The sequence below is a fragment of the Labrus bergylta genome, chromosome 22 (genome assembly GCF_963930695.1).
Source record: "Labrus bergylta chromosome 22, fLabBer1.1, whole genome shotgun sequence".
NCBI classification, from domain to species: domain Eukaryota; kingdom Metazoa; phylum Chordata; class Actinopteri; order Labriformes; family Labridae; genus Labrus; species Labrus bergylta.
The window spans coordinates 11,140,737-11,165,194 of NC_089216.1; the positions used below are offsets into that span (position 1 = coordinate 11,140,737).

General features: G+C 40.8%; 1 protein-coding gene across 1 annotated transcript in view; it reads right to left on the reverse strand.

Annotated features, from left to right (window-relative positions):
* The window catches only part of LOC109993383 (glucosidase 2 subunit beta), a 130,093-nt gene that overhangs the window by 85,746 nt on the left and 19,889 nt on the right, over positions 1-24,458 (reverse strand). The window contains exons 7-8 of the mRNA XM_020646332.3: positions 23,616-23,682; positions 19,493-19,571 (exon numbers count right to left, since the gene is read on the reverse strand). Of these exons, the coding sequence (XP_020501988.2) occupies positions 19,493-19,571; positions 23,616-23,682 (146 nt within the window). The remainder of the gene's footprint in view (positions 1-19,492; positions 19,572-23,615; positions 23,683-24,458) is intronic.

The window sequence follows — 24,458 nt, forward strand, 5'->3', positions numbered from 1 at the left end:
TTGTTTGCCAATGGTTTAACGATCAGGATAAGAATGGAGCTTATGTGCACCTCTTCCACTCCTTCAGGGTACAAGTGTAATGAGCTTCTGCCTTGTCCACATTACTGAAATGGAATTTAGCAATTCAAAGTCAGGCTGAGAGAAAGGGAACGAGGTGTTTGTTTGAAGGCCAAAATATGAGCAAAGACACAAAAACTTATTGAAGATTCACATCTGAAGTGTACATTTCCTGTGATGTTATATAAATTCTGGTGGTTAAGTTGCACAATAAGCATGTATCACTTTTATGTAACAGTATTGTTTTACATGTAAACTGTATCTGAACTTCAATTTTCCAGAGATTTGTCTCACATTATGTGAAATTTCGCCAACACTTCTGACAAACAAGCTCTCCAGCTGATTTAGTCCAACTTACATGAAAGCTGATAAAACAGTATGCAGAGATATCGCCTTACAGAAAGAGAGAGAGAGAGAGAGAGGAGGCAGTATAGATCAAATAACATTGTTACATACTGTGTTATGTTATTTGATAGATCCAGCTGGTCCCTGAAGCACAGTTCTACAAATACCACTTATATCCACCTGGCAAGAGAATATTGCGTTTCTAGACGGAGTTATGAAATGCATCACCTTGCAAATATGTGGAAAAACGCACAAACAAAAAGATGAGACATTTATTACCACTAGCCTACACAAGTGGAAAATATTACCACTCCCACGCAGTATTAGAGTGCATACAGCATGTGTGCATATAGAATATCCACATGCATGAGCAGAGAGTCACATGTGTAATAAAGCCGCCAGCTACTTATGTCAATTTGCCTCCTCTAAGCATCCCTGTCACTCAATTTGAGCTTTTATCCTTTGCAAGAACCCAGCCAGCGACAAATACAGCAGCACAGCATGTTGTTCAGAACAGAAAAGGACTCGCTAGTGATCCCCTTTCAGGCCCTCTGACAGACGAGCACAGAAACACCGACCAAAATAATAGAAGTCAGAGGCAGATTTCCCCAAGGTAGCAAGAGCACTAGCTGATACTGAATGGTACATGCAATCCCCCGAGTGCACAAGTCCAATTTGAAGCCCAGATGGTTTTCCAGTGAAACCTTCCCTGATAAATCCAGCCAGGACCAATCACGAAACAAGTAAGACTGAAATCTCAAGTTTAATTTGGTGATCAGGGATTGTTGGGGCAAATCTAGTAGGATTGCTTGGCATGACTCTGTGGAGTTATTGTATTCTTTCATCCTCACATTTCTCAGGTAGCTGTTTCAAAGCCAAATTGAAATGTGTTTGTTTGAGATGAATACAAATTCAGCTGTGTGTACTAAGAGGAAATGAGCTGAATGCCAGTTTTGTTTAAGGCTGAAGTTCAAACTTTGTTATTCAGTATTCAGACTTTTATCTATTGTTGCAGTTGACATGCTCTTGTATCTGAAGCTTGACCTTTGTAAAGCTACAGCAATTTATGGTAAGGCAGATGATCAATTCTGTACGAAAACAGAAACAATTAGTCTATTTATTCACAGCTGATTTGACGGATATTTATTCTGAAGGGATTTTGTTTTATGCTTTATTGTCGATTGTGTCTTTAGCTATGAAAGATGTCAAATAGTTGCTGGTTCCAGCATCTCATCTGAGAGGATTTTCTGTTCTTATCAACTAACTAAACTAACAAGACAGGAGTGATGGAAACAGAAGGGAGCATAGAGGGCATGCATTATAAAGGACAAAGCAGCCTGGTCATTGGCTGCTCTACCCTACCATTTTTGAACCACACTTCAGTAATGTTAAAAAATGTTACAAACTGCTCTGCAGCCATCCAATGCCACTGACTCCTTAGCTAACAGCAACCTCATTAGCAAGGCAAAAGAAATGTTACATGGTTCACTGGGATTTTAAAATTGATCAGGAGCATGACCCATAGTTTTTTGGTATTAAATGTAAGTCTTACGGGTAAAACATAAAAGTTTTACAGCCTTATACCGTACAGAACTTTAGGAAATTGATGAAAGGCTTCTATAAGCACGTAGTAGGCACAGTGGCTAAAGCAGTCAAACAAGCTTCACTGCTACAGATTTATTGAATGTTGTGTATGAGGTCGCAGGCCTTAAAACCATAGCACACAAATACCTCCAACAAATATTCTTTCAGCTACATTTCTATTCAGTTTCAAGAGGTGATCCCACATTAGTGAATTTTCTTCCCGGTCTAATAAGAACCCATAATTTAAGCACGCAGTAAGGCAACTTTCAACTGCCACAAGTCAGCAGCTCTGTCAACATACAGGGAAGGAATCCGCAATCTTTGTTTGGCTAGCGTTGAATAAGTCAACATTACATCAACACTAGATGAATATAACAGCAGTTCTATCAACATATTATCAATATATAGGTATTGACTTGACAGGAACCTGTACCAATTAAACACGTCCTTTATACCTATGGTAATACAGTAATATCCCGTATTTGTAGCAAATATTGAGAATGATCTGTATTTTTGCTCTGAGTCGACAGAATTGAAGGGAACATGAAAACAGATAACTAAGCAGTCTATCTGCTGACAACTTACTAAGATGTGAACAGTTATAGTGAGCTTAACTACATTCAGTGAGTACAGCGATTATGACTTTAGCATCAATTGATAGATCCCCGAAGCTGATAAACCACAAAGTAATCTTCCAATGTACCCACCTGATTAGGCCACCTGAGGCAAAGTCATTAGGAAAGGAAAAAAATCAAAGCTAATACTCCAAAGCTTTTTGCCTAACTTCACTGGGATTTACAGAGGCAGAATCTTAAAGGCAAACATAGTGATAAAGCTGTACTTTCAGCTTACTCCTGACATTTCTTTGCTTATTCAAAAGGCTGCTTGTACAAAAAAGAAGTGTTCTGGATGTTAGAGGGAAATATTGTATATTTCTGCCTCAGTCACATTCCACTTTAAAGTAGTTTACCTTGGACTTATTTTTCAGATAATTTAAAAAAATGTTTTGTGGTAGACATTAATGCAAAAAAAGTCAGCCAGATAAAAGTAGTCTTTAAAAAAGTAGTCCATCTAACAAGCCAATCAGCATGGGAGTGATAGGAAACTTTAACATTTGTGATTTGATAAAAAAGCAAAGTTGTGGATGAACCATTGGTTCAATCGTTCTCAACATGCAGTTTTGATGCTACTGAGATGACCATATTACATTATGTACTGTTAGTGAGACAAGTTGTGTGTTATATTCAATGATCTTCTTTGATTAAAATTAAGAACACGATTTGACAAGTTTGTCCTGAATCAAACAAACAAGTCTAAATATGTATTTCTATCCAATTATTGATCTTACAGTTAGATTTACACATTGTTTTATTTTACTTGGTGAGCCCACAATAAACCACTGAAAGAGAACGGAAGGGAATAAGTCTCAGTTAATATTTAAAAGTATAGTATAAAATAGTATAAATAGTATAAAAGCTCTAAGTCTTATTAAGCTGCAACAATAGGCCAAATTGATAAACAAACAATTGCAAATCAGGGAAAGCTCAATTCCTGTCCTAGTTTAAATAAAGGTTGAATTGGTCTCCATTTGCTGATAAAACCCCTGATTAAAAAATAATCAGTGGACTCACTGTTAATCAGTGTACGATGCCGCCCAAATCTACACTTCACCATAGAGATGAAACCTTTAAGCTTTGGATACAGAAGAGTATTTTTCAAAGATGACACTGGTCCCCGTGGCATTTATTTCATCAGCGGCAGCTCTAACTTGATTTAATCAGAGCCAACCTTTGTGCAGAGTTACACCTGCAAAGCTCAATTTCAGCGTTTAATGGTGTTTAAAAAATCAGGTGTTGTTGTTGGCTTCTTCAGCCATGCTAATGAACGCTGCCTCTTTTCTTAAGATAAAAGCAAGAAGACAGGCAGATGGATCGATATGTGGCTTCGCATCAGTCTATATTTTGCTCAGTATCCGGGCCCAGGGAACATTTCATAAAGGCCATAGGGTCGGCTTATCACGGAGCTAAATGCCAATGTAATTATTAGTGTCTGGAGATAGTGGAAAGGGAAGCACATCCTGCGGCAGTACACCATATTTAATTAATGAATGTCACTCTGTGGAGGGAGTGAGGGGAGTGCTTGAGAACAGAGGGAAGGAGGAGGGAGAGGCAGGGAGGCAGAGTGACACCAATACTGATCCTGACTTAAGTGCACGGGAACACAAAGTAGAAATGCACTATGATGACAAAGACAGGAAGCTGAAATGATACAAGAAAGAACACGAGCATAATCAGGATTTTAGTTCAAGCCCTGTTATATAACAAGCTAATCTTACGATACAGGTTTAAAAAATATGCATCTTTTTTTAATACGTTTCCTCTGTATTGTCAGTATCATATTTTCAAACAGCAGCTGCTGTTAAATCTTCAGCTAAACACCAAATACAAATTGGACGGCGGATTAGTTGGTGCGACACATGAACCACCTGCGAGTGTGGGTGCGTTCTGACCAGGGAACAGATGATGATAACCAGGTCGGTTCAATTTAGTGACAAATCAACCACACACTCACTTTTCAAAAGACGAGTGACTCAGATCATCCTCCAGACTGTTAGACGGGAAAAAAAGAACCCTGAGCAGCTGTGCTCAGTAACACGCAGGGTTTTATTTGCATCCGTGATGCTGTGGTTTAAACAAACTGTTATACCTGTGTGGCACACCTGTGAGCTGTCAACTGCTGTGTTTACTGTAGCTGGTTGACATGAACACCAACAGAGAGCGGCAGGAGCTCAGTGGCCATCCAGAGTGATTGGAGGAGGGTAAGCGCAGAATGTTGAGGGGAGAATTTCTTACTTAATGCATAGAGGCTCTTCATGACTGTTCATTGAGATTATTAGAAGGGACACATTAGAATCTTCATGTATTTGTTGGGGATATGGCTTCAGGAAGATAAGGTCCTTTTTTCAGCTGTTCACATTTGAGTACTACTTTTGGGACATATGTTTTGAATACGTACAGGATCCTTTCCAAAATAAAACATAGGGGGCATTATGTTTACTGATAAAGTAACTAGCTAGCCTAAACGAGTAAATTGTGTGGCTTTGAAATTAGGGTCCTTAATTTCTATGTTTGGACAGCAAATAGTGTTGCCAGTTGTGTCTGGGACAAACATTGAAATATGATTATGTGAACAAGATGTTCGACGCCTCGTTTGTCAGACGCTCAGTCAACTGCCAGTCTCAGACAAACACATGGATCATTCCATTCCAGCTCGATGGGAGTGCCCAATGTCTAATTCCACATAGATTTGTCTGTTTTCTCCAAATAATTCACTGCTCATAGCTTATCTTGGTATGAATATAACCTTATTCATATTTTGAATGCAATTCTGAAAACCACTTGTACTTCAAATCAATGTCCTTAGTGTGTACATAAAGAAATCAACCCATAGTATTGATAGAAGCAGCATATCCATGTTTTGAGAGAATTTCATAGGCTACTGCAAACTTGAGTCATCGGCACAGTTGCATACAATTTGCTGTCAGAACAGGGGCAAGCATCTCTTTTCAACTCAGCCTCTTATTGGCTGTTTTAGACTGTAAACAGTGTATCGAAGGCCGTAACTGGCCAAATGAGGGGTCATCAAATGGTCAGCGGTCAGGCGGCCCCTTTCTCTCATGTCCCTCACCACTCTCTCTCCCCCCGATTTCTGACTCTATTGACTCCACTGTCCTATCTTTAAAATAAAGGCATAAAAAAAAAAAAAAAAACTTTTTTTGTTTTCAACATTAACAATTAGGATTGATTGAAAATGTATTCCCGAATCTCCTGAGTTAAACGCCTTTGTTTGAACGACCTCCATCAATCTGCCACATACAGGATAAATACTGATCAACAATTGTGAAGAAAACCTTACATGGGAACATATCAGAGAGAAGCTCAACTACTCAAACCCAACACAAATGGAAAAATAAATGACCAAAATATCAGCATAATTCCAATTAGGAAGGCTGGAAATAATTGTATTGTTTTAAAAAACGGGGCAAATTTCCAATTATGGAATTCAGCTCTTCCCTGGGTTGCGCCATTTGTTTGTGATTGACAACTCCAATAATCAGCAAGTTATAGTAGAAAGAATAGAGAAATAATAGCAATGAGACATGCAGGGAATATGACAAGTGTAGTTTGTCATTTGGCTGGATTTGTTTCTATAAAAAGTCACCTGATACCAGGGGGAACAATCGCCATCAGTATGCTCAGCTCAAAACCAATTGGGTTTGGTAAACTAGAACTGATCTAGGATTGTGTCCATTTATTTGACAGAGGTGAGTATTTTCTCGAAATGATCATGCCTCCATGTCATGCTTTGGAGAATTCTATTTCAATTAAGTTCATACATGTATAATCTTTATGGTCGGTTCCTAAAGAGGGAACAATGCCTCCATTCATTGCTGATGACCATCCCGCCTAATTTTGTATAACACTGGGCAGAAGTGGTGGGTATTACAAGCCCAAACCAAAGCATGAAAACATGATATGCTGATGATGGTCATGTTTAAACGTGTAAAAAGCTCAAAGCAGATCGAAAAAAGACTTGACAAATGTTTAACAAAAAGATTTCAAAGCATTTTTGCCTTTCACGGCTAGCAAGTATTTATTGTATCTAAGGGCCTGTGGTGTCTAACTGTTCAAAGTTTACTGAAACAAAAGCAGAGTCATGCACACTCATGCCACTGCTGTTCAGCAACAGAGGTGTGAGTCCCGTCTTACTTTGGTGAAGGTCACAGGGGTCAGGTGTCCTGTCTCTTTGCTTTTCCTGTTGTCAGGGAGTATGCACACACCAGGCAGCTTGTCACACAGGGACACAACTTTCCACGATGCCCCCATGCTTCTTTTCCGCTCCTGTCCCCCCTCAATCACAACTTCCCCCCCCCCCCCCCCTCCCCTATCTTGAAGTGCTACTTGAGTCATGACTACACCTGGGACCCTCTCGCCTCTGTGCCATTTCTGTCATCGGATCAGCTGCTGACTCCAGCCCTGCATCCCCCCTGTCTTTTGTTCTCTGCCCACGTTTTACCTCTGAACTGCCTGGAGAACAAAAAGCGAAGTTGAGGCGGCTATGAAAAGGCAATGAAAAAGAAAAAAAAAATAGATCAAGGTCCTGGAAAGCTGCAAAAAAAAAAAAAAAAAAAGATGTCTCTAAATGTTTCTTACGCAACCATTTCTATCCCTCTCACACATTTCTTCTGAAGGCGACACTCCTCGGCACACAGAAGTGGGTATTCTTGTTTGGAAACAATAGCAGGCGGGCTTCTGAGGCAACTGTTAAGCTATTGCAAAGCAGATGCTTTTTTCTCTCGCCAATCAATTTAACACCTACACCTCCCCTCTCCTCCTTCATTCTGGCTTCGGCTCATCAGTTTTAAATGGCACAAGGCATTCTTGCATTGTTCTTTTGACTCACTCGGAGGACGAGAAACGTCTCTGCTGAAGTAGCAGCCCTATCAAGCCTTAATCATCAATAGGGTCAGCAGAATGAAAAAAAAAACTGCAAAAGAACACAGCAATCTCTCAGTGCTGCAGTATGTGAAGACTCGCTGGTTTCTTATACTTCTGTAGAGGCAATTATATTTCAGAGAGTCTGTAAAAACAGGATGAAGATTTGGAAACATTTTTTCTTCCCTCTCTGAGTCTTGTGCTAGACAGAATTGCAAGGGAAAAAGCCATCTGTGTCTGACTCTTATCCCTGGCTCCTCCAGAGCCTGGATGAGCCTGAGCCAGCAAATGTCAGTCGGATAAAGACCAAGCCTGACAGACAGACACAGGAGTTTTGTCATTCCGTGTGTCATCCCTTTGCTAGCGAGCCCAATCTTTGCCGGTCTCAAAAGCCCCGAGATGATGTGGGTAGGAAACATTCTCAGGGTGAACGTCAGGTTGTGTAACTCCTCCAAGTGCCACAATAGCTGAAACGTTGAGGAACGACGCGCGCTATTCTGGTGCCCCCGCGGCCTTTGAGGGCTTTCATTATTGTCTTATGTGCTGTGCAGCGGGGGGTCACCATGGAAACAAAAAAACACATCATCCGTTTCACCACAAAGGATATGAGGTTCTTCAACAATGTTCTTTCAGGAGCCTGTGGTCTGTCTGGGGTCAGAGGATATTGGATGTGACTTGATATCTAGAGTAAGAAAACAGGACTTTTCATTTCATGCGTTTTTCTTTGGAGTATCTGTGATGCAGATAAAGCTTATTAAAAAGAAAAAAAAAAAAAGAGGGTGGCATGGCTGGCAATAATTCAATATTATTGTTAAAAATAACCCAAAAGGAGAGGGTTGTGGTTATTGATCGTAGAAGGAAAAACACCAATTTGAAGACTTACAGGCAATATATTGGAGCTTAATTTAATCAGAAACTACAAATTTAGAAGCACAAAATTTACTTGGTATGTTCTTAAGAACCAATTTGGAGTAGACGTCATGATTATGTCAAAGCAGTTACCTGCGCAGCAAGGACAAACCAGGAGAAGCAGGCCAGATCCCTGATAGAAGCCGTGCCTTTGGATATCAAAAACTAAAACACGACCTCCACTTCAATAGAATGCCTTTGATGAAGAAGCTAAATGCAGATGTCTTTACAACGTCCTGTAAAGCTCTGTTTTATTGCTATTGCTAGAAAGTACATACATGTGGGTCCTTAATACACAAAAAACAATGTTGGGACTCAATGTCCTGGAGGCGCATCATTTGTATGCCTTGATATTGTCTTTAGTAACTAACTGTTTGTTTTGTAAATCGATTTTTGACATCAAATGCATTTCCAAATCAATATTTTGTTTCAGTTAATTGCTTTTCTAAGTGAACAGTGTTCACCTCTATCCTTTAGGGTTCTGCTCAGCCTGTCTGGCTTTCCATCTGCAATAACAACCCGCTCACTCTACATGATCCCTAACAAACGCTGTGTCCCAAATCACTCCCCGTTCACTTTACAATGCATCATACAGTGAGTGAGCATGATAATACTCTATACTATAGTCCACTCATTGTATCCCACGATGCATTGTGAAAAGTAGTGTACAACCGATGGTCACTATCCGAGGGCGGTTCAATGATTTCACGAGCTGAGAGTGGCGTTTGAATCGACTGCTCCCAGCGTGAACATAGAAACACAATAAAGTTTAGATTTGAAAGAGTTTTGACTGAAGAGTTTGAAAAAAAGATTTAAAAGATTGCCAGCAAAGTAAAGTTAGTTTGTCCTGATGATGACAGACACGAGACCACATTCTTTTTTTTTTTTTTTTAATCATTCAAAGTGGCTCTTTATTCACAGCTACATTAGAACGAGTGCGTCTGTGTGAGTCCGAAAGTAATAACAATCATGTTTTTGATTAGTGTAATTAGTGTAAACTTTTACTTCCTTTTTTTTTTTTTATTAGGTGCAATAAAGTGACAAACTGGTGATATACAAATGAGGCAAAAAAAACTAACAAACAGACAAGGTCAGGACAACGGCTCCAAAATGCAGTAAAATAAAAAAATAAAAAATAAGACAAATTAAGACAGCAAAATAAGACATCAATAGACACACATCATACTACGAACAGAAAAACTACAAAATTATATGAAATACCTAAGAAAGGATACAAAAAGTGAAAGAAGCAATAGAGAGAGAGAGAGAGAGAGAGAGAGAGAGAGAGAGAGAGAGAGAGAGAGAGAAAGAGAAAGGGAGGGAGAGAAGGTGCTTAGTAAGGGGGACTTGAGAGGTGGAAGAGAGTTGAAGAGTTGAGCAGTGTGTATGTGTTGAATATGTTGATGTTAAACAATGTTGTGGTGTGAGAAGTGAGAGTTTGTGTAATGATTATGTTTTAGCGGAAGTTGACTGCAGCCGGGGTTATGGGGTTGGTTTGAGAAAAAATAAAAGTGTATGAAAATGCAGTCACTTATAAATTGTGTGTGTGTGTGTGTGTGTGTGTGTGTGTGTGTTTGTTTGTGTGTGTGTTGGGTGTGATTGGTGCACAGGAAGAAAGAGTTGATGGGTGGGATGTTGTGGGGGTAGTTATGAGTTGAGGTTGTTGATTATTGGGTTCCAGACAGATTCAAATTCGGCCGTTTGATTTCTGAGTGAGGCAGTTCGTTTTTCCATTGATATATATTCGGTGAGTAAGTTTTTCCAATGTGCAATGTTGATTTTTTTTTCTCGACTTCCAGTTCATGAGGACAGTTTTCTTGCAGATGGTTAAGGCTATGAGGAGTATTTTGCTGGATGTGATATTTAAGTTAAGTTAGATATGTCTCCTAGTAGGCAGAGTGTGGGTGAACATGGGATGTGGCAGCTCAAGAGTACAGAAAGGTGGTCAGTGATGTCATGCCAGAATTGTTTTATTGGTGTACAGTCCCATGTGGCATGCAGGTATCCGTCTGTGGCGTTTTGTGAGCAGTGTGAGCATAATTTAGAATCAGTGAAGCCCATTTTAAACATCCTCTCACCCGTGTAGTGAACTCTGTGAATAATCTTGTATTATATGAGTTGTGGGTTTGTATTGTTTGATATGGAGAATATGTTTCTGCAGATTTGGGTCCAGAAGTCGGCACTGGGGGCGATCTGGAGGTCAGTTTTCCCATTTTGTGAAGGGTATGGATACTGTTTGGTCAGATTTCAGGATTATTTTGTAGATTTTAGATAATATTCTTTTTCCTTGTTTTGATATTGATTATGTCTGTGGTTAGTGGTGGAAGTTCAAAGTTGGATGTGATAATATTGATTTTGCTTTTTATAGAGGAATGCATTTGATGATATTCTAAAAAGTGCTGTTCCCCAATGCCCAACTTCTGAATCAAATGAGGGAATGAGGCAAGAGTGTTGTTATGAAAAATGTGCTCGAGGTGTGTGATGCCTTTAGTGATCCATGCTGAGAGGTTGAGTGGTTTGTTTGTTTACTGTAAAGTCCGGGTTGTTCCAGATGGGAGTTTGTTTGGTGTAAGAAATAGTGGTGTTAGTTATTTGGTGAAATTTCCACCAGGCTGTCAGAGTTGTTGCTATGGTAGGGATTTTAAAACAGGGGGTGGCGTTTGATAGAGGGGCTAATGAAAGGAAGGTCGAGAGCACATTCTGTAAACACAAATAAATCAGTGTTGGTGCTTCCTCTAAACATTTACATATTACATGGGTAGAGTAATCCCTTTTTTTTTTGGAAAACCATCACCCCAGCAGTGTTTTCAAATGTTAAAAGTGACATTATAGCAGTCAGTAACCAGTCTTCTCTCTGGATTGTTTTCTTTTTGTCGGCCATTTAGAAACATTGATACTAATATGAGTCTCTTTCATAACCGGATACGTGTTAAAGCTCACAGGAGATTTAAGAGTAGTAACAGTTTCATGGGTTTAAACATCTGTCTGATTTTTGTTTGGGGTTAAGCATGTCTTTTCTACACTAATACTGATCATAAAGATCGATCGTTTGATTGATACTGATAAGCTGTTGTACTTAAAGGGAGTTTTGGTTGGACAACATTATAATGAGTGCAAAGTTAACATGAGCCATACGGTAGCTATTACAGCTTCATGAATGAAACAAATAATGTGGTTTGAAAATACTTGGTTCTCTCTTTTATTTCCTCTTTACATTTCACCTTTTTGATGCTTTCCATGAGTGATCTCAGCTCGGCTATTAAATGTGCTTACATTTTCTAATTACCACGAGGAGTCATAAGTTCAGTATTTTTTCCATTATGCTGTATTTCCACTCTAGATTGAAATTACTTTCAACCCACAAGGGTTTCACAGGAAACAATAAAGAACCGCAACAGCGTTAGAGTTTTTAATTTTACATCAGCTTTTACTTCTCACTTCCTCACAGCTGTGTCAGAGATGTATCAAGTTACTTGTAAAGAACATTTTCTACTGCTGCTTTGCAACTAAAACGCTGAACTGGCAACAAACAAAAAAAAAAAAAAACACAGAGGCTATGACAGTGAGAAAGAGCAAGTGAATAGATTCATTGATATGGATTTGTCATTGTCATAGAGCTGTAGCTGTGAAAAGGGACCACTGACTTGACTTGATAAGATGCTCTAATGCACGTTGATATTTTCTTGACTTCTTCCCTTGAAAAGGTTTTTCTCAAAGTTGCTCTTCTCTTGTCTTTCTCTCAAAGTAGATGTTGAAAAAATATCTCCTGCAATTTAAATTCTGGGTTTGTTTGTGTCCACAGATGTCAACAAATCAACCGTGATGTCAAAACGACAGGTTAGGACTTTACTGTTGTGACGCTGACTTGAACTGAAAATTCTTCCCCCGACCTTACTGCTGACAGAATGCATGTGCCCAAAATCAGCTGATTTAATACTTTCTTACATTAGCATCAGTCAAGAATCATCCCGTAGTACTTTTTCTACCTGCTGCTGAAAGTCATGTCATAAAAGTCAATTAAACTTTATTCATACAAAAAAAAAAGGAGTAATCCCTCTTTTGTGTTAATTGTGTGTTTTGTGGGTAAAAATCAGTGTTCAGCGCAGTCACCCGAGAGGCAGCAGCAGAGATGGTCTCAGAGGGAAAGCGATGTCTTTTCTCTGTGGATGCTGCTGGTCGCACAGTGTGTACCCTGTTCTTGGGAGCAGCAGTTACACCGGTGCAACATCAATAGTGTTTGTCAAGTGGTTAAAGCTGATAAGAATACAAATTGTTGCCTTGAGCTTGCTTTCAGGCTGGTTTGACAGTGCAGCCTGTGAGAGGGAATAATCAGCGATGGAGTCAAGGTGGGGCAAACGCAGGAGAGGGATTTAAACTTTTTTTCCCCAAGTCTGACACTAGATTGATTGATGGTGGCACGCATTTCAATCGGCGATATGTTCAGGTTTGGGGGCGAATTCTCAAAATGTGGTCAGGGAACAGTTCAATAGATACGATGTTAAACAAAGACATAAGGCGCAGATACTAAAAACGAAGACAGATATGACACCTCGTGATATAAGACTCCTCCTGTCGAGACTTGTTGAAGCAGCCGAAAACATTTCCTCCTCCCCTCTCTTTCCTGTGACCTCACACTGGTTCCATTACCTCTGCCACCCGTGTGACCTCCAGCACAGCTGACGACTACAGACGCTCGACAATAAAACGAGTGTGGAGGAGACTTTGCGTTGAAGAGGAGGATGAGGTTGGGGGGGGTGGTGTCAGGTGCACAGTCACAAAACAAAACAAAAATCCCTTTGCAGTTACAGGAAGCCCTCCTCTGACCCCCCCCTCGCTGTCGTCTCATCTCAAGAAGAACATGACACGTTACAGCGTTTCTTTTAAGCAGGTCAGTTTTCTCTACAAACAGCGTATCACTCCAGCCTGTCATTTCATATTATATAACTTGAAAGCACTCCAGCTGGGGAAGCAAAAAAAAAATTACGCTTGTGATGGGATGTGATGAATGGTTCTGGGAGGGGGGGGCGTGGGGGGAGATGAACAGACTCCATCAACCCAGTGAGCTTCAGATACCCAGAAGGCTTTTACCACATGACTGTAATCTTGTTGGAATACAGGAAATGAGATGCAAAACCTGAGTATGGCCGCCAGTGTTTACTACCATGACTCTGCTAGCCTGCACATATCTCACTCCCCCATCCGAGTACCTCAGATCATACAGTGTAATACCGTAACTACAGTATAAGCTGCACTCAAACGCAGCATGCCTGTGCATAGTGCCTACACACTGTAATGTGACATCATGGCCTACATGCATACAGTCAGTTCAGTACGACTAGGATCCTAAGTACAGCTTAGGTCTGCAGATTTCTTCTACTTCTAGGTTGCTCTCAGTGACGCAAGAGGATGTAGTGCTCCTAAAAAAAAAAAAAAAGGCATTTCATAAAGTTAAATACTGAAGGGAAAGAGGGGGGGAAAAAACTGCTCTTACATTCCCATCAAGAGCCAGAACTCTCCTCAGAACACACACATTAAATCCTAGAATCACTGCGAGCTCCTTCCAAATGCATGAAAAAGGAAATTCTTGGAGGCAGATGGAGAATTGTTCATTCTGAACAGGAGGGATCTTTCTCTCTCGCTCTCTCTCTCTCTCTTCTTTTTTTTTTTCCAAGAGAGAGAGAGAGAGAGCGCGAGAGCGAAGCAGGGAAGCAGCACCGGAGGCCCAGCCCATGACAAAACAAAGAGATTAAATGACCTGTGAATGTGACTTTCCATTTTTTTCCCATTAGATTGCGCTCAACTTAAGAGGCCTGCTGCCCCCTTCTGGTAGCTGGCGGAACATCATGAAGTGAGCTGAAGAAAGACACCTAACCTCCTTACTTGTGTGGCTTTGATTGATTTGATTCAAAATGTGGGCAACAAAAACAGTCAGACATGTACTTAAACCTAAGATGTAAAAAGTGCTTCACATGCAGCTTCTATGACAAGTCATGATCCTTTATTGAATGTAGAACTTCAGTTTGAGAGCCTAAAAAACTGATTAATCATTCAACACTCGATTCTCATCTTAACTAATATCTTGTACTTTAAAAACAACATCTTAATTCTTTCCTCTGAGATCAAAAACAGCCGATATCTTCCCTCCTACAACACAACACAAAAACAAAATGCAAATATCCCGGCTCCCCCTCTGAAGTGAGATTTCAGTGTTGGCTGGGGCCAAATGTCAACCATCCCAAACAGATGGTATGAAGAGCCGGGCCGAGCGGCTGACCTTGGACGGTACATAAGAGGGTTTGGAGGGCAGTGCAAGGCGCCGGGTGTTTTTTTTGTGTGTGTGTGTGTGTGTGTGTATCAGAGGATGTTGTGAAAATCAAGAGAGCCCTCTGTTGTTGCCAAGAGAGAGAAAAGGTGAAGTCAGGACGGCTCGCTTTGCAGGTGCTTTCTGCCGCTGCGGGATGCCGTCAATGTATCACTGTGCAGAGGAATATCAGGAATGGAGACATTTTATGGTTAATAAAGAGTCTTAATTTACCAAAAAATAATACCTTTTAGTTTGAAATATTGACTTAAGAGTAAGTGTGGTTTATAAAATGTCTACAAAGCTTCAAAGGCAGGATTGAGTTTGGTCTCTGTAAATAATGAAATGAAAGTAAGTTCTAAAACCGCTCTGTGTGACAAGTGTCATGCTACAACATCCGTAGCGCTTCGACGCAATATACTTTATACAAAAGTCTAAGTCATGTTTATTTTCATTTTGCCATGTGTACTGGACATACAGATAAATAATTTTTTTAAATTCAAGCCACGGTGCAAACTGCTCAGTGTAAAACAATATTTAAAAAGCAAATCAGAAAATGAATAGAGATAAAAGAAAGTATAACGATATGTGTCCAAGTCCTTTCTCTTGGGGTGCTGGTGGCGCAGTGGTTAGTGCATGCACCCTATGTATGGAGGCTGTGGTCCTTCAAGCGGGCGTCCCAAGTTCGAATCCCATTTGTGGCTCCTTACCCGCATGTCATTCCCCACTCTCTCTCTCTCTCTCTCTCCCTGATTTCCAACTCTATCCACTGATCTATCTCTCCAATAAAGGCCCAAAGCTCCAAAAATAAGTCTTTTGAAAAGAAGTCCTTTGTCTTAAAGTGACAGAGGAGGGGACAGCATAAGTTGTTGCCAGCGAGTTAAAAAGTGTCATCAGTGTAAAGTGTCCGGAGCTTATTTAGGTTTTCCTGGGGAAGTGAGAGACAGTGAGCTCAGAGAGAGGGCAGAAAGTTAAAGAGCAAGAGAGAGAGAGAGTAGCGAGTACTCGCCAAAATGAGTGGGGGGCTTGGGCGGTTGAGGGGGGGGGGGGGGAGAGAGTTCAGCTTCCTGACCGCCTGGTGGATGAAGCTGTTCATGATGTATTTCATAAACTGATTGTTGGTCTTGAAGTATAAAATTCAACCCTTTTTTTGCATATTTCTTTAATGTATCTGCGTGTATCTGCGTGTATCTGCGTGTATCTGCGCGTAGCTGCGTGTAGCTGCGTGTAGCTGCGTGTAGCGTCTTCAGGTGTATTCAGGTAGATACTTCAGTTTATGGAACTTTAAAATAAGTCTCCTTTTTGATCAATTCAACCTCCTCAAAGGACTGCATGTTCATGTCCATGATGTAGAAACTCAATCAACAGTAGAAGTTGTTTTGGAGAAGCTTAATTATAAACACAAGTCTACATGAGAACACAACTTTCACACACTTTCTTTCCTTTATTTAAACCATTAAAAGCGTCCGCTGGTTCTATACCGTACAGGATTTGCTTCTTCGATAGTTATGGATGCGTCAGAGTTCAGTTTAATGAGATCTTTACGGTCCTGTTTTCCCACTTTGTCCATGCACCACTACCTTCCAACTACACCGTCTTCATTTCTGCCTTGTTACCACCCGATGACAGCTCTTATTCTTTGTATCGGAATCCCCCGGGGTACAGCTACAACCATTAAACTGTGAAACATGCAAGATATTCACAGTTACTTGCGAGCAGTTGAGGGGAATTCCCAACCTTTTCATGCGCCAACAGTCAAGTTTTTTTCTCCCCATGTCTACACTTTAAAAGGTGAAAGTCCTCCATCTTTGCTCTCTTCCTATCACCTCCGAGAAGAGAAGTGCTTGAGCAACAAAGGTTGACTTTTTTCTTCCTTTTTAATCAGAGGATTCCATTCGTAAAAAAAAAAAAAAAAAACATATTCTATATTCAATCTCCTTCCGTTTCTGGAAGACTGAGTAAGGGGCTTTAAGAGGCGGTGGGTAGGGTAGTAGATGGATAAGTGAAATTCACCTCTGCACAAATGCCCATTTCTTGAAAGAAGGCAATTTCCTGCAGCTCTGTTCACCAGCAGAAAGTGTACAGTCCCGGCTCGGTCACAGATCAGCAAATCTGAGAATACAGCAGAGAGCAGTAGTCCTTTCTCTCTGCGAGATTTCTTTCAAATGTTTCAGAGTATTGAAATGATATCTGTTGGCATTCTGTTGTGTTTGAAAGACTGAAATAAGGAGACAGCTCCGAAAAAGACTGGTGCTATTTTTTTCTGACAATGAAAAAGAAAACTCCTCCTGGAAACCTATGATTACCTTTTCCAAAAGTGTGTGAACTTGAATCTGCATTAACGCTGCTCTCTATAGGAGTGGAGGGCTTTAACGTGATGATAGAACACTGGGGGGGAAGACGCGCCAGAATATCTCTTCTCCTCTCCCAAGTGGAGTGCCTCCTTTGATCATCAAATTGTTCTCCTGAAAATCCTCTCTGTTCTCGAATTATCTGGGCCGCTGAAGTGGAAACTGAATTTTCTGTGGAGGCCAAAGCTTCTTAAGAGGGAGGGAAGAGAAGAGAGGTAACTAATAAAATAAAAAAAAAGGTGAAAAAAAATGACACAAATTGAATAAGTGTGCAAAAAGATAAAAAAAAAAAAAAATCATGGTCCAGTGCAACAGAAGAAAAAGTAATCAATGTCTGAGCAGTGAGGAGGAAATAACACCTCTTCTCCTTCTCCCCACATATAAAAAAGAAAACAACATCTTACAGGGCTCTCCATACAACTGTGGTATTTACTACAAAACTTCTACAGCTAATGTACTTTCTGTACAGCAACTAACTTGCAATATTAAAGGCAACATTAATCATATTTATGAGACAGAAACAACAAGGCAACCAATTTGTAGTTGCTTTTAAGGAAAAAAAAAAAAAAAATCACTCGATTACACCGCTCCCAGAAACACAGAATTTAATCCTCATACTGTGCAAACCGTTTCCGTCCTTGGACCTTGATTAAGGTGTTAACACCGGGCTGCTTGTCAGTTTTAATGCAAATCGCCTGTTAAGTACTGTCAATGGCACCCTGTTTAATTTGCCCAGCTTGATCACCGTTTGTTGTGCTTGCAGTTAAGTGCAGATTTTCAGATTCATGCATATTCATTCTCCTCCGATGTCGTTGTACGCATTAGAAATGCGTCCCCATTAGCCCTCAGTAAAAAAAAAAACAAATGAGTGCTAATTTTCCCGACCACGAAGGCTTTCATGTTCTGTCATAAACTTGCTCCACAATGTCAAAAACAAATGTCAAAAAATGAAAGCAAGCGACGACATTTTTGCCTCTAACCCTGAATGCAGCCAACATTTAGAAATCTCTCTATACGCTGAATTTTTCCCGCCTTGCAGCAGGAGATTACATCAGTGTCTTTTTTTGTTATAGCATGTAAGGTTGTGCGTACTAATTGCCATTTATGGTAGAAGAGGGAGCGGGCAAAAGAAGAGGGGAGAAATTGAGCTCTAGCCATTTTGTTTACAGTCAGAGGTTTTGATATGTGCTGCCTGGTGAGAGGGAGGCTGAACAAGTTTCAAAGTGAAACAGACAGACGTATTCCCTGCACCGTGCAGCTTGAGCGGAGATCGAACTGTGAGGAAACTGTGCTCATCCTGTTCAGAATCCAAATGAATGTGGAAGGGACCCTGTGGTACGAGAGGAGAGCACGGTGGACCCGGACTGACAGTCAAATACAGGAAGATGGAAAGAAAAAAAGAACACAGAAAAGTCTGGGCGAAAAAGGATTTTTTAAAAGATGAAGCAGTTTGTTGTTTGCAAAGCTTCAAAATACTGAAACAAAATACATGACTGTGTCTTATTTAAGTATAAGTATTAGATGCACATCTTGAATGATGTATCTGTGGGTGATTCAGTAACCAGTGTGGTAAATACCAAACCGCAATCTCCAGAGTTGAATCGTAACAGCAGAGTGTTAAATGTTAATCTTAGGACAACCACATTGTGCTGGCTCCAATGCGAGACAATCCCAAATAGGCGACCCCAGTATCCAAATGCCCTAAGAGAAGCAAACTTGTTTAGAGCGTAGTAGAAATAACATGAGGCCTCAATAATAGTAATGCTAATTTATTTAGCAATTTTTAACTGTTTACAACTCACTATATATCATATAAAAGGTGTGCATCTCCCAGCGGAGACGTGAGTGAATGAGCAGTGATGAAATTAACCTTTTCTGAAGGCTGTAACACATTTAATGTTATTCTGTGAGAAAGACTGTGTGTTAATCATCTTATTAGCTAGTTAGCTATTGATTAGAACTGAATCATGGGCTTTGAATGCAGCACTTTGAAAACTTTGTGTTTGACTACTCCCATGTTCCTTCCTCCCATTCCAGTAAAGTCGCTTCTAGCGCCAAAAACCAAGACAGTGTTGGATTCAATGCCGGACTAAACACTCGCTACAGCAACTTAAGTCATGTTGTCTTTGATTTAGAGAGCTCATCGGCGCATGGAAATCACTCTTAATGAAATATGTGGAGTATGTTGGTCTTTTAGGGGATCTATTAATAATAAACAGAAGTATCGAATCAAAACAATAATGTCCTCCAATGGAAATGTGGACATGCTTTGTTTCACGTTTTTTGTTTTAAGTGTGGGTTATTAAAGAACTCAAAGGCCAATAAGACAGATTCAAGCCTTGAAACATACTGAACAGAGCCAAATAAATAAGACCCAACACCCTTGGGTGGCCCGCGGACATTGCCCTATCTCCAATGCATTGCAGACTTTATGAAAAACGGCCACTTACCACTGCTTCATCCTCTGAGAGAATCCTCTCCTCATCGTGGACGAGTGTCACTCTGGCCTGGACTTCCTCCACTGTGATGCTGTTGTGGTAAAAAAAAAAAAAGAAGAAAAGAGATGATTAAGTGTTTTGGTTGAATGATGAGGAATGTTCCAATACGCTTAAAATTCACAAAAAGTAAGACGCAAGTTTGAAGGTTAAAGGAAAAACTACTGAATACATTAGCTTAAGTTTATTAGCAAACTGTGGTGAGCAAAGTGCGGATTCCTCATTTAGAAGTTAATTAGGGTTCTTTCTAGTAAGATGTTTTGAACGTGCTACGGCATTCGACACTACAACTGAATCCAACAAGCTGAGCGTTTATTCCAGAGCACCCTGAGGGCAAGAGCAACATCCACTGTAGAGGAAGGAAAAGAAGAAAAAAAAACGTCAATACTGTACTTTTAAACCCTAAGCTCCATCTTTTGGCTTCACAAACATGGATTAAGCTGCACTATCTGTTTGGTCTTATCGAAGTTATAAGTGAGACAGGTGGTTCTTGTGTTTCCCCCTCTGGAGATAGCAGATAGAGCACTTGCTAACTCTAACTCATTGTGTTGGCGTGCAAACAAACTTTAGCGGCGTTTTAAACGGTATGAGGCTGAAGCTGAATGTTCCTGAGCTCTTTCTTTGGGTCAGTTTGGCCTCAGTCAACGTTTCGCTGGCTCCCGCTATCTGTCCTTTCAGCCTATCAGGCTCCAAGTGGCACAAACAACAATCAAATCCCACACACAGAACACCATCTCTTATCCCAGAACACTTAGATCTTTTCTTCAGCCATCCTCTCCTGCTGGTGTCTTTCTTCCACTGGCTCCAACCTAAACTAACATTACTGTGCTGAGATAATGACTAGATCAATCCCAGGAGTCCATCAAAAAAACAGAATAGCCGGCAAACGTACAAAGCGAATGGCTTGTTCCGCTACAGAGGATCAATGCTCGAGGTAAGTGCGGGAGGAAAAAAAAAAAAACAATGGCTCTTTTCTTTGGGAGGCAGCAGAAGAACGGATCTGGAGAGAAAACTGGCTTTGGCCCAAATCACGGAGGGCATCTTTACACGTATAGACAGTGGCATCATGAAAGCAGGTGCTTCAAAACACACACCTGCAGCTGATTTGACTGAAAGAGACAGTAATAAACATTAGGGAACTGGCTCTCACACATACACACACTCATAATCCCGACAGAGAGGAGGGGATAAAAAGCACAACCTGTTCATGGGCCTTTGGGAGGCTCCATCATGGTTCATTTCCTGAAGCAGTTGGTAGACTCTATTTATAGACAGGCATACTGGTACCAGTTAATCCTGCACTGGGCTGCCAACTGCCTGCCAGCTGGCTCGCACTTATGTGTGTGTGTATGCGTGGCTTGGGAAGGTTCGGGATGAAATATTGGCGAGGAAGTCCAGAAGCTACCTTAATGACCAATGAGTGGGGGGGAGTTTTTTTTTTCTCCCTCCCCCCCCCCCCCCCCTCCCCATAGATCAAACTGATGGGAAGAAACTTTCAGAGTAAAACTTTACTAACTACATGTTCTAAATGTGACCGGAGAATCTGAATCTGCTAACCTGCAAACCACCGGAAGAATAACTCATTTCCACAGTTAATATTGGTATTAAAATACAATTATGATGCTAATCAGCAGCATGTTAGCTTCTGACATATCCCTTTATGTATTCAAGAGTGGATATAAAACTTCCTGGATTAGAAAAAAAAAAAAAGGTTGCTGTTTTTGTCATGAAGCAATTATTGGTGGCTGAATGGACACCAAAATGAGATTAGTTGGCTGCATAAATGAGCAAACAATTATCTATGAATCTGCATTAAAGATAATTAGCAATTCCAATCGAGTGGATTAAGAACGGGGTAGTGTTTTGCTAAGTGTCATTAGGGACAAAGCCAAGAGTTTTTTTTTTTTTTTTTTCCGTACAAGATAAAGAGTCTGCAATGTGCATGCTAATCCGCTTCAAAGTCAGCAAATTGCCAGGCAATGTGCAAGCATCAGGTATACCGGTGACTTTGGGCTTTGCATTTATCACAACGGCGGCTAAATCAAGCCTGACACTTGGGCGTGTGCGCTGCAGAGACTCTCAGAATAAATGGTGATGTAGCATACATATACAAAAGCCTGCACCTTGCTTTATTCAAATGGGCATCAATACACGTCCTGCCTCCAGAATCCCATTGACTGACGGGGGGAGGCCGGGAAACAATGGCCGTATAGAAATAAGCGGCACTTGCAGATATTTCAGCTTAGTAATGTGTTTGTTTAAGCGCAGACACCGCTTTGGGATGGAGAGGATGGATGGAGTCAGAGCTGGGGAGGGATTGGAGGGAGGGCAGAAGGGCTGAATAATGGTACACGTCCAGGCGCAGGAATGCATAAGTGGGCACATAGCACTCCCCGGGAAAACCGCTACACAAGCACTTCGTCCTTGATGCGGCCATATGTTTTATAGCGCTTTCTGTTTGCTATGCCCGGTCCTGCTTCTTTTACGGGAGAATATGCCCAGTTAGCTTAAACAGTATTTTTTTTTTCTTCTTCTTCTTCCTTTTTTTGGACCAGGCGTGGTGTGGGTAGGTTGGGTATAGCAGTTGGGGGAAAGGCATAAGAAGGGACAGACTCATTGGATATTAGGGGGACTATTTTTTTTTTCTGCAAGCCACCAGCAAATGTAAGGCTCGAAAGCAGAGGTTAAGCACTGCTCACGACAGCAAGTTAGGCAGCCTGGGTGGCAGAGTGTGTGTGTGTGTGTGTGTGTGTGTGTGTGTGTGTGTGTGTGTGTGTGTGTGTGTGTGTGTGTGTGTGTGTGTGTGTGTGTGTGTGTGTGTGTGTGTGTGTGTGGGGGGGGGGGGGGGGGTGACAAGTGGGTCTGCTGGGAGTTGGAGATTAAACAATGCAAATAAAGCAACGGATTACTTTTTGGAGTTCACCGGAGAACAAATAAGTGTAGGAGTTTTTAGGGGAATTAGACGTGTGCACTCAGCTCAGACTGATGAGACTTCACTGCATCAGAAGTCAGGCTGGGACTAATGACTGTATACATATTGATGGGAATTAGGTACTAAGGAAACATCCATTTATTTTATAGGACGAGCAATAGAAGAGGTGAGAGCAAAATACATGAGTCATGATTTTAATCCCGGTTGTTGTTTAGGTTGTATGTGCAGCACTTTGCTGCATTTTCAGGAAATCTCTTGAGGACTACAAGACTTACAAGAGAGAGAATACAAAGTCTGTGATCTCTTTTCCATCTGACATGGTTTTGAATCCCCTGATGCTCATTTACAGAAATTACAGGTTTGAATCTTTACATCGAGTCACCTTTGATTTATAAACAAAGCTGTCAATCAACCTTAAAACCCGCCCCTGATGTGAGTCATTGTTCTTTGTTAATGCAATTTGTACGTGAATTGCTTGATAGTAATAAAAAGAATCTGCCGATGAAAAAAGCTTAATACCATATATATCATACAAGTCAGTGAATGACGCAAGGATGAACCTCCTTTTTGAGTTTTTTGAACTGAAATCTTGTTGTTCACACACACGTTTGCTTCAGCTGTTGTGAGTCCATTTCACCTCGCTGATTTTCATCATGCAGTGGTTAAAGTTGGAGGAGCACAATGTTCAAGGACACTAGAAAAAAAGGTACCACTGAAATACACAGCTAGAGCTGAAAAACTTTCGCCTTGCTCCTTTTTGCCCAGTTTTCATGCCCACTCTGGAACATTTGATGAAAACTGCACAGTAGGAGGAGAAAACACGCTTTAAGAATTTCTTCAGTATTGGATTTCATAGCAATCTAAATACTGTGACAGAAGGCTCTTCACCCTGGCGAGAGTCAAATCCTGAGGGGAGAAGGGTATCAGTATAAAAATATCAGTGGTGGCGTTTGGTAAAAAACTGAACAAGGGAGTTTTATATATTAAGAAAACCTTTTTTCCCAAACTGTTTTTAAAGATCTAAAAGCCCTCAACACAGATACATGTGAAGTTTTGGAGGGGTGTCTTAGATTCTACGGTCATTATGTGTTAGCATGAAACATTACAGCAAAACTAAATAACAAGATAATCAGTATATCGAGTTACCTTCCATCTTTATTGCTGTCCAGTAACTTGAAAGTGCTGCTCACTGTGCCGTTCTGACGTTTGAGATCTATAAAAAAAAAAAAAAAAAAAAATCAAAAAAATTCTAGGTTAATCCAAACTTATCTGATTGTTTGAAGAGAAACAGTAATCTCGCTTTTCATATTTTAAGCACAATGAGTCACGCTGACAAAGAGGTAATATTTTTATAATTACAAAGCTGTTTAGGATTTTCTTCTGTAATCACCAATCAAAGTTATAAACACTAATCCATCTGAAGGCAAACTGAGAGGCAGGGATGGAGAAGAAGGACAGAGCTGGAGTTGGATGTGAAAACATGGGGTGCAGGGGGGGGGGGGGGGGGGGGGGATGGAGGATGGGGGGGGGGGGAGTGCTTTTTGGGCAATCAGGCAATGAGTCAGTCACGCTGTGCAAGAACATTTGGTTTCCCTGTAGAAGAAAAAAACAGCATGTCAGAGTCCAGAATGCAATCAGGAGGCTTTGTGCCGGAGCGGCTGCTATGACAGTGATTTCCCTCCTCTCCATTCAGATGAAAAGGAGACGCACAAACTTCCCTGGCCCCCGTTTAGCAGCGAGCATGTGACCCCAGCTGATTCTGGGTTTTTTTTTTTGTGAATCGCATTCATTGGGAGTGGGAGGGGAGAGGAAGTTCTCTTAAGCATCTCCAACATCATCAGCGGAGTGGAGAATGTAAAGGGGCAAACTGATTGGCCCCTAAGTCTGGGGAAAAGCACTTTACATAATGCTAATTGCACATCCGCCGCAATTACCTTCCCGTGCTAATTACAGAAAAGCTAATTGTGAAATTAGCATTTTTTTTTAATT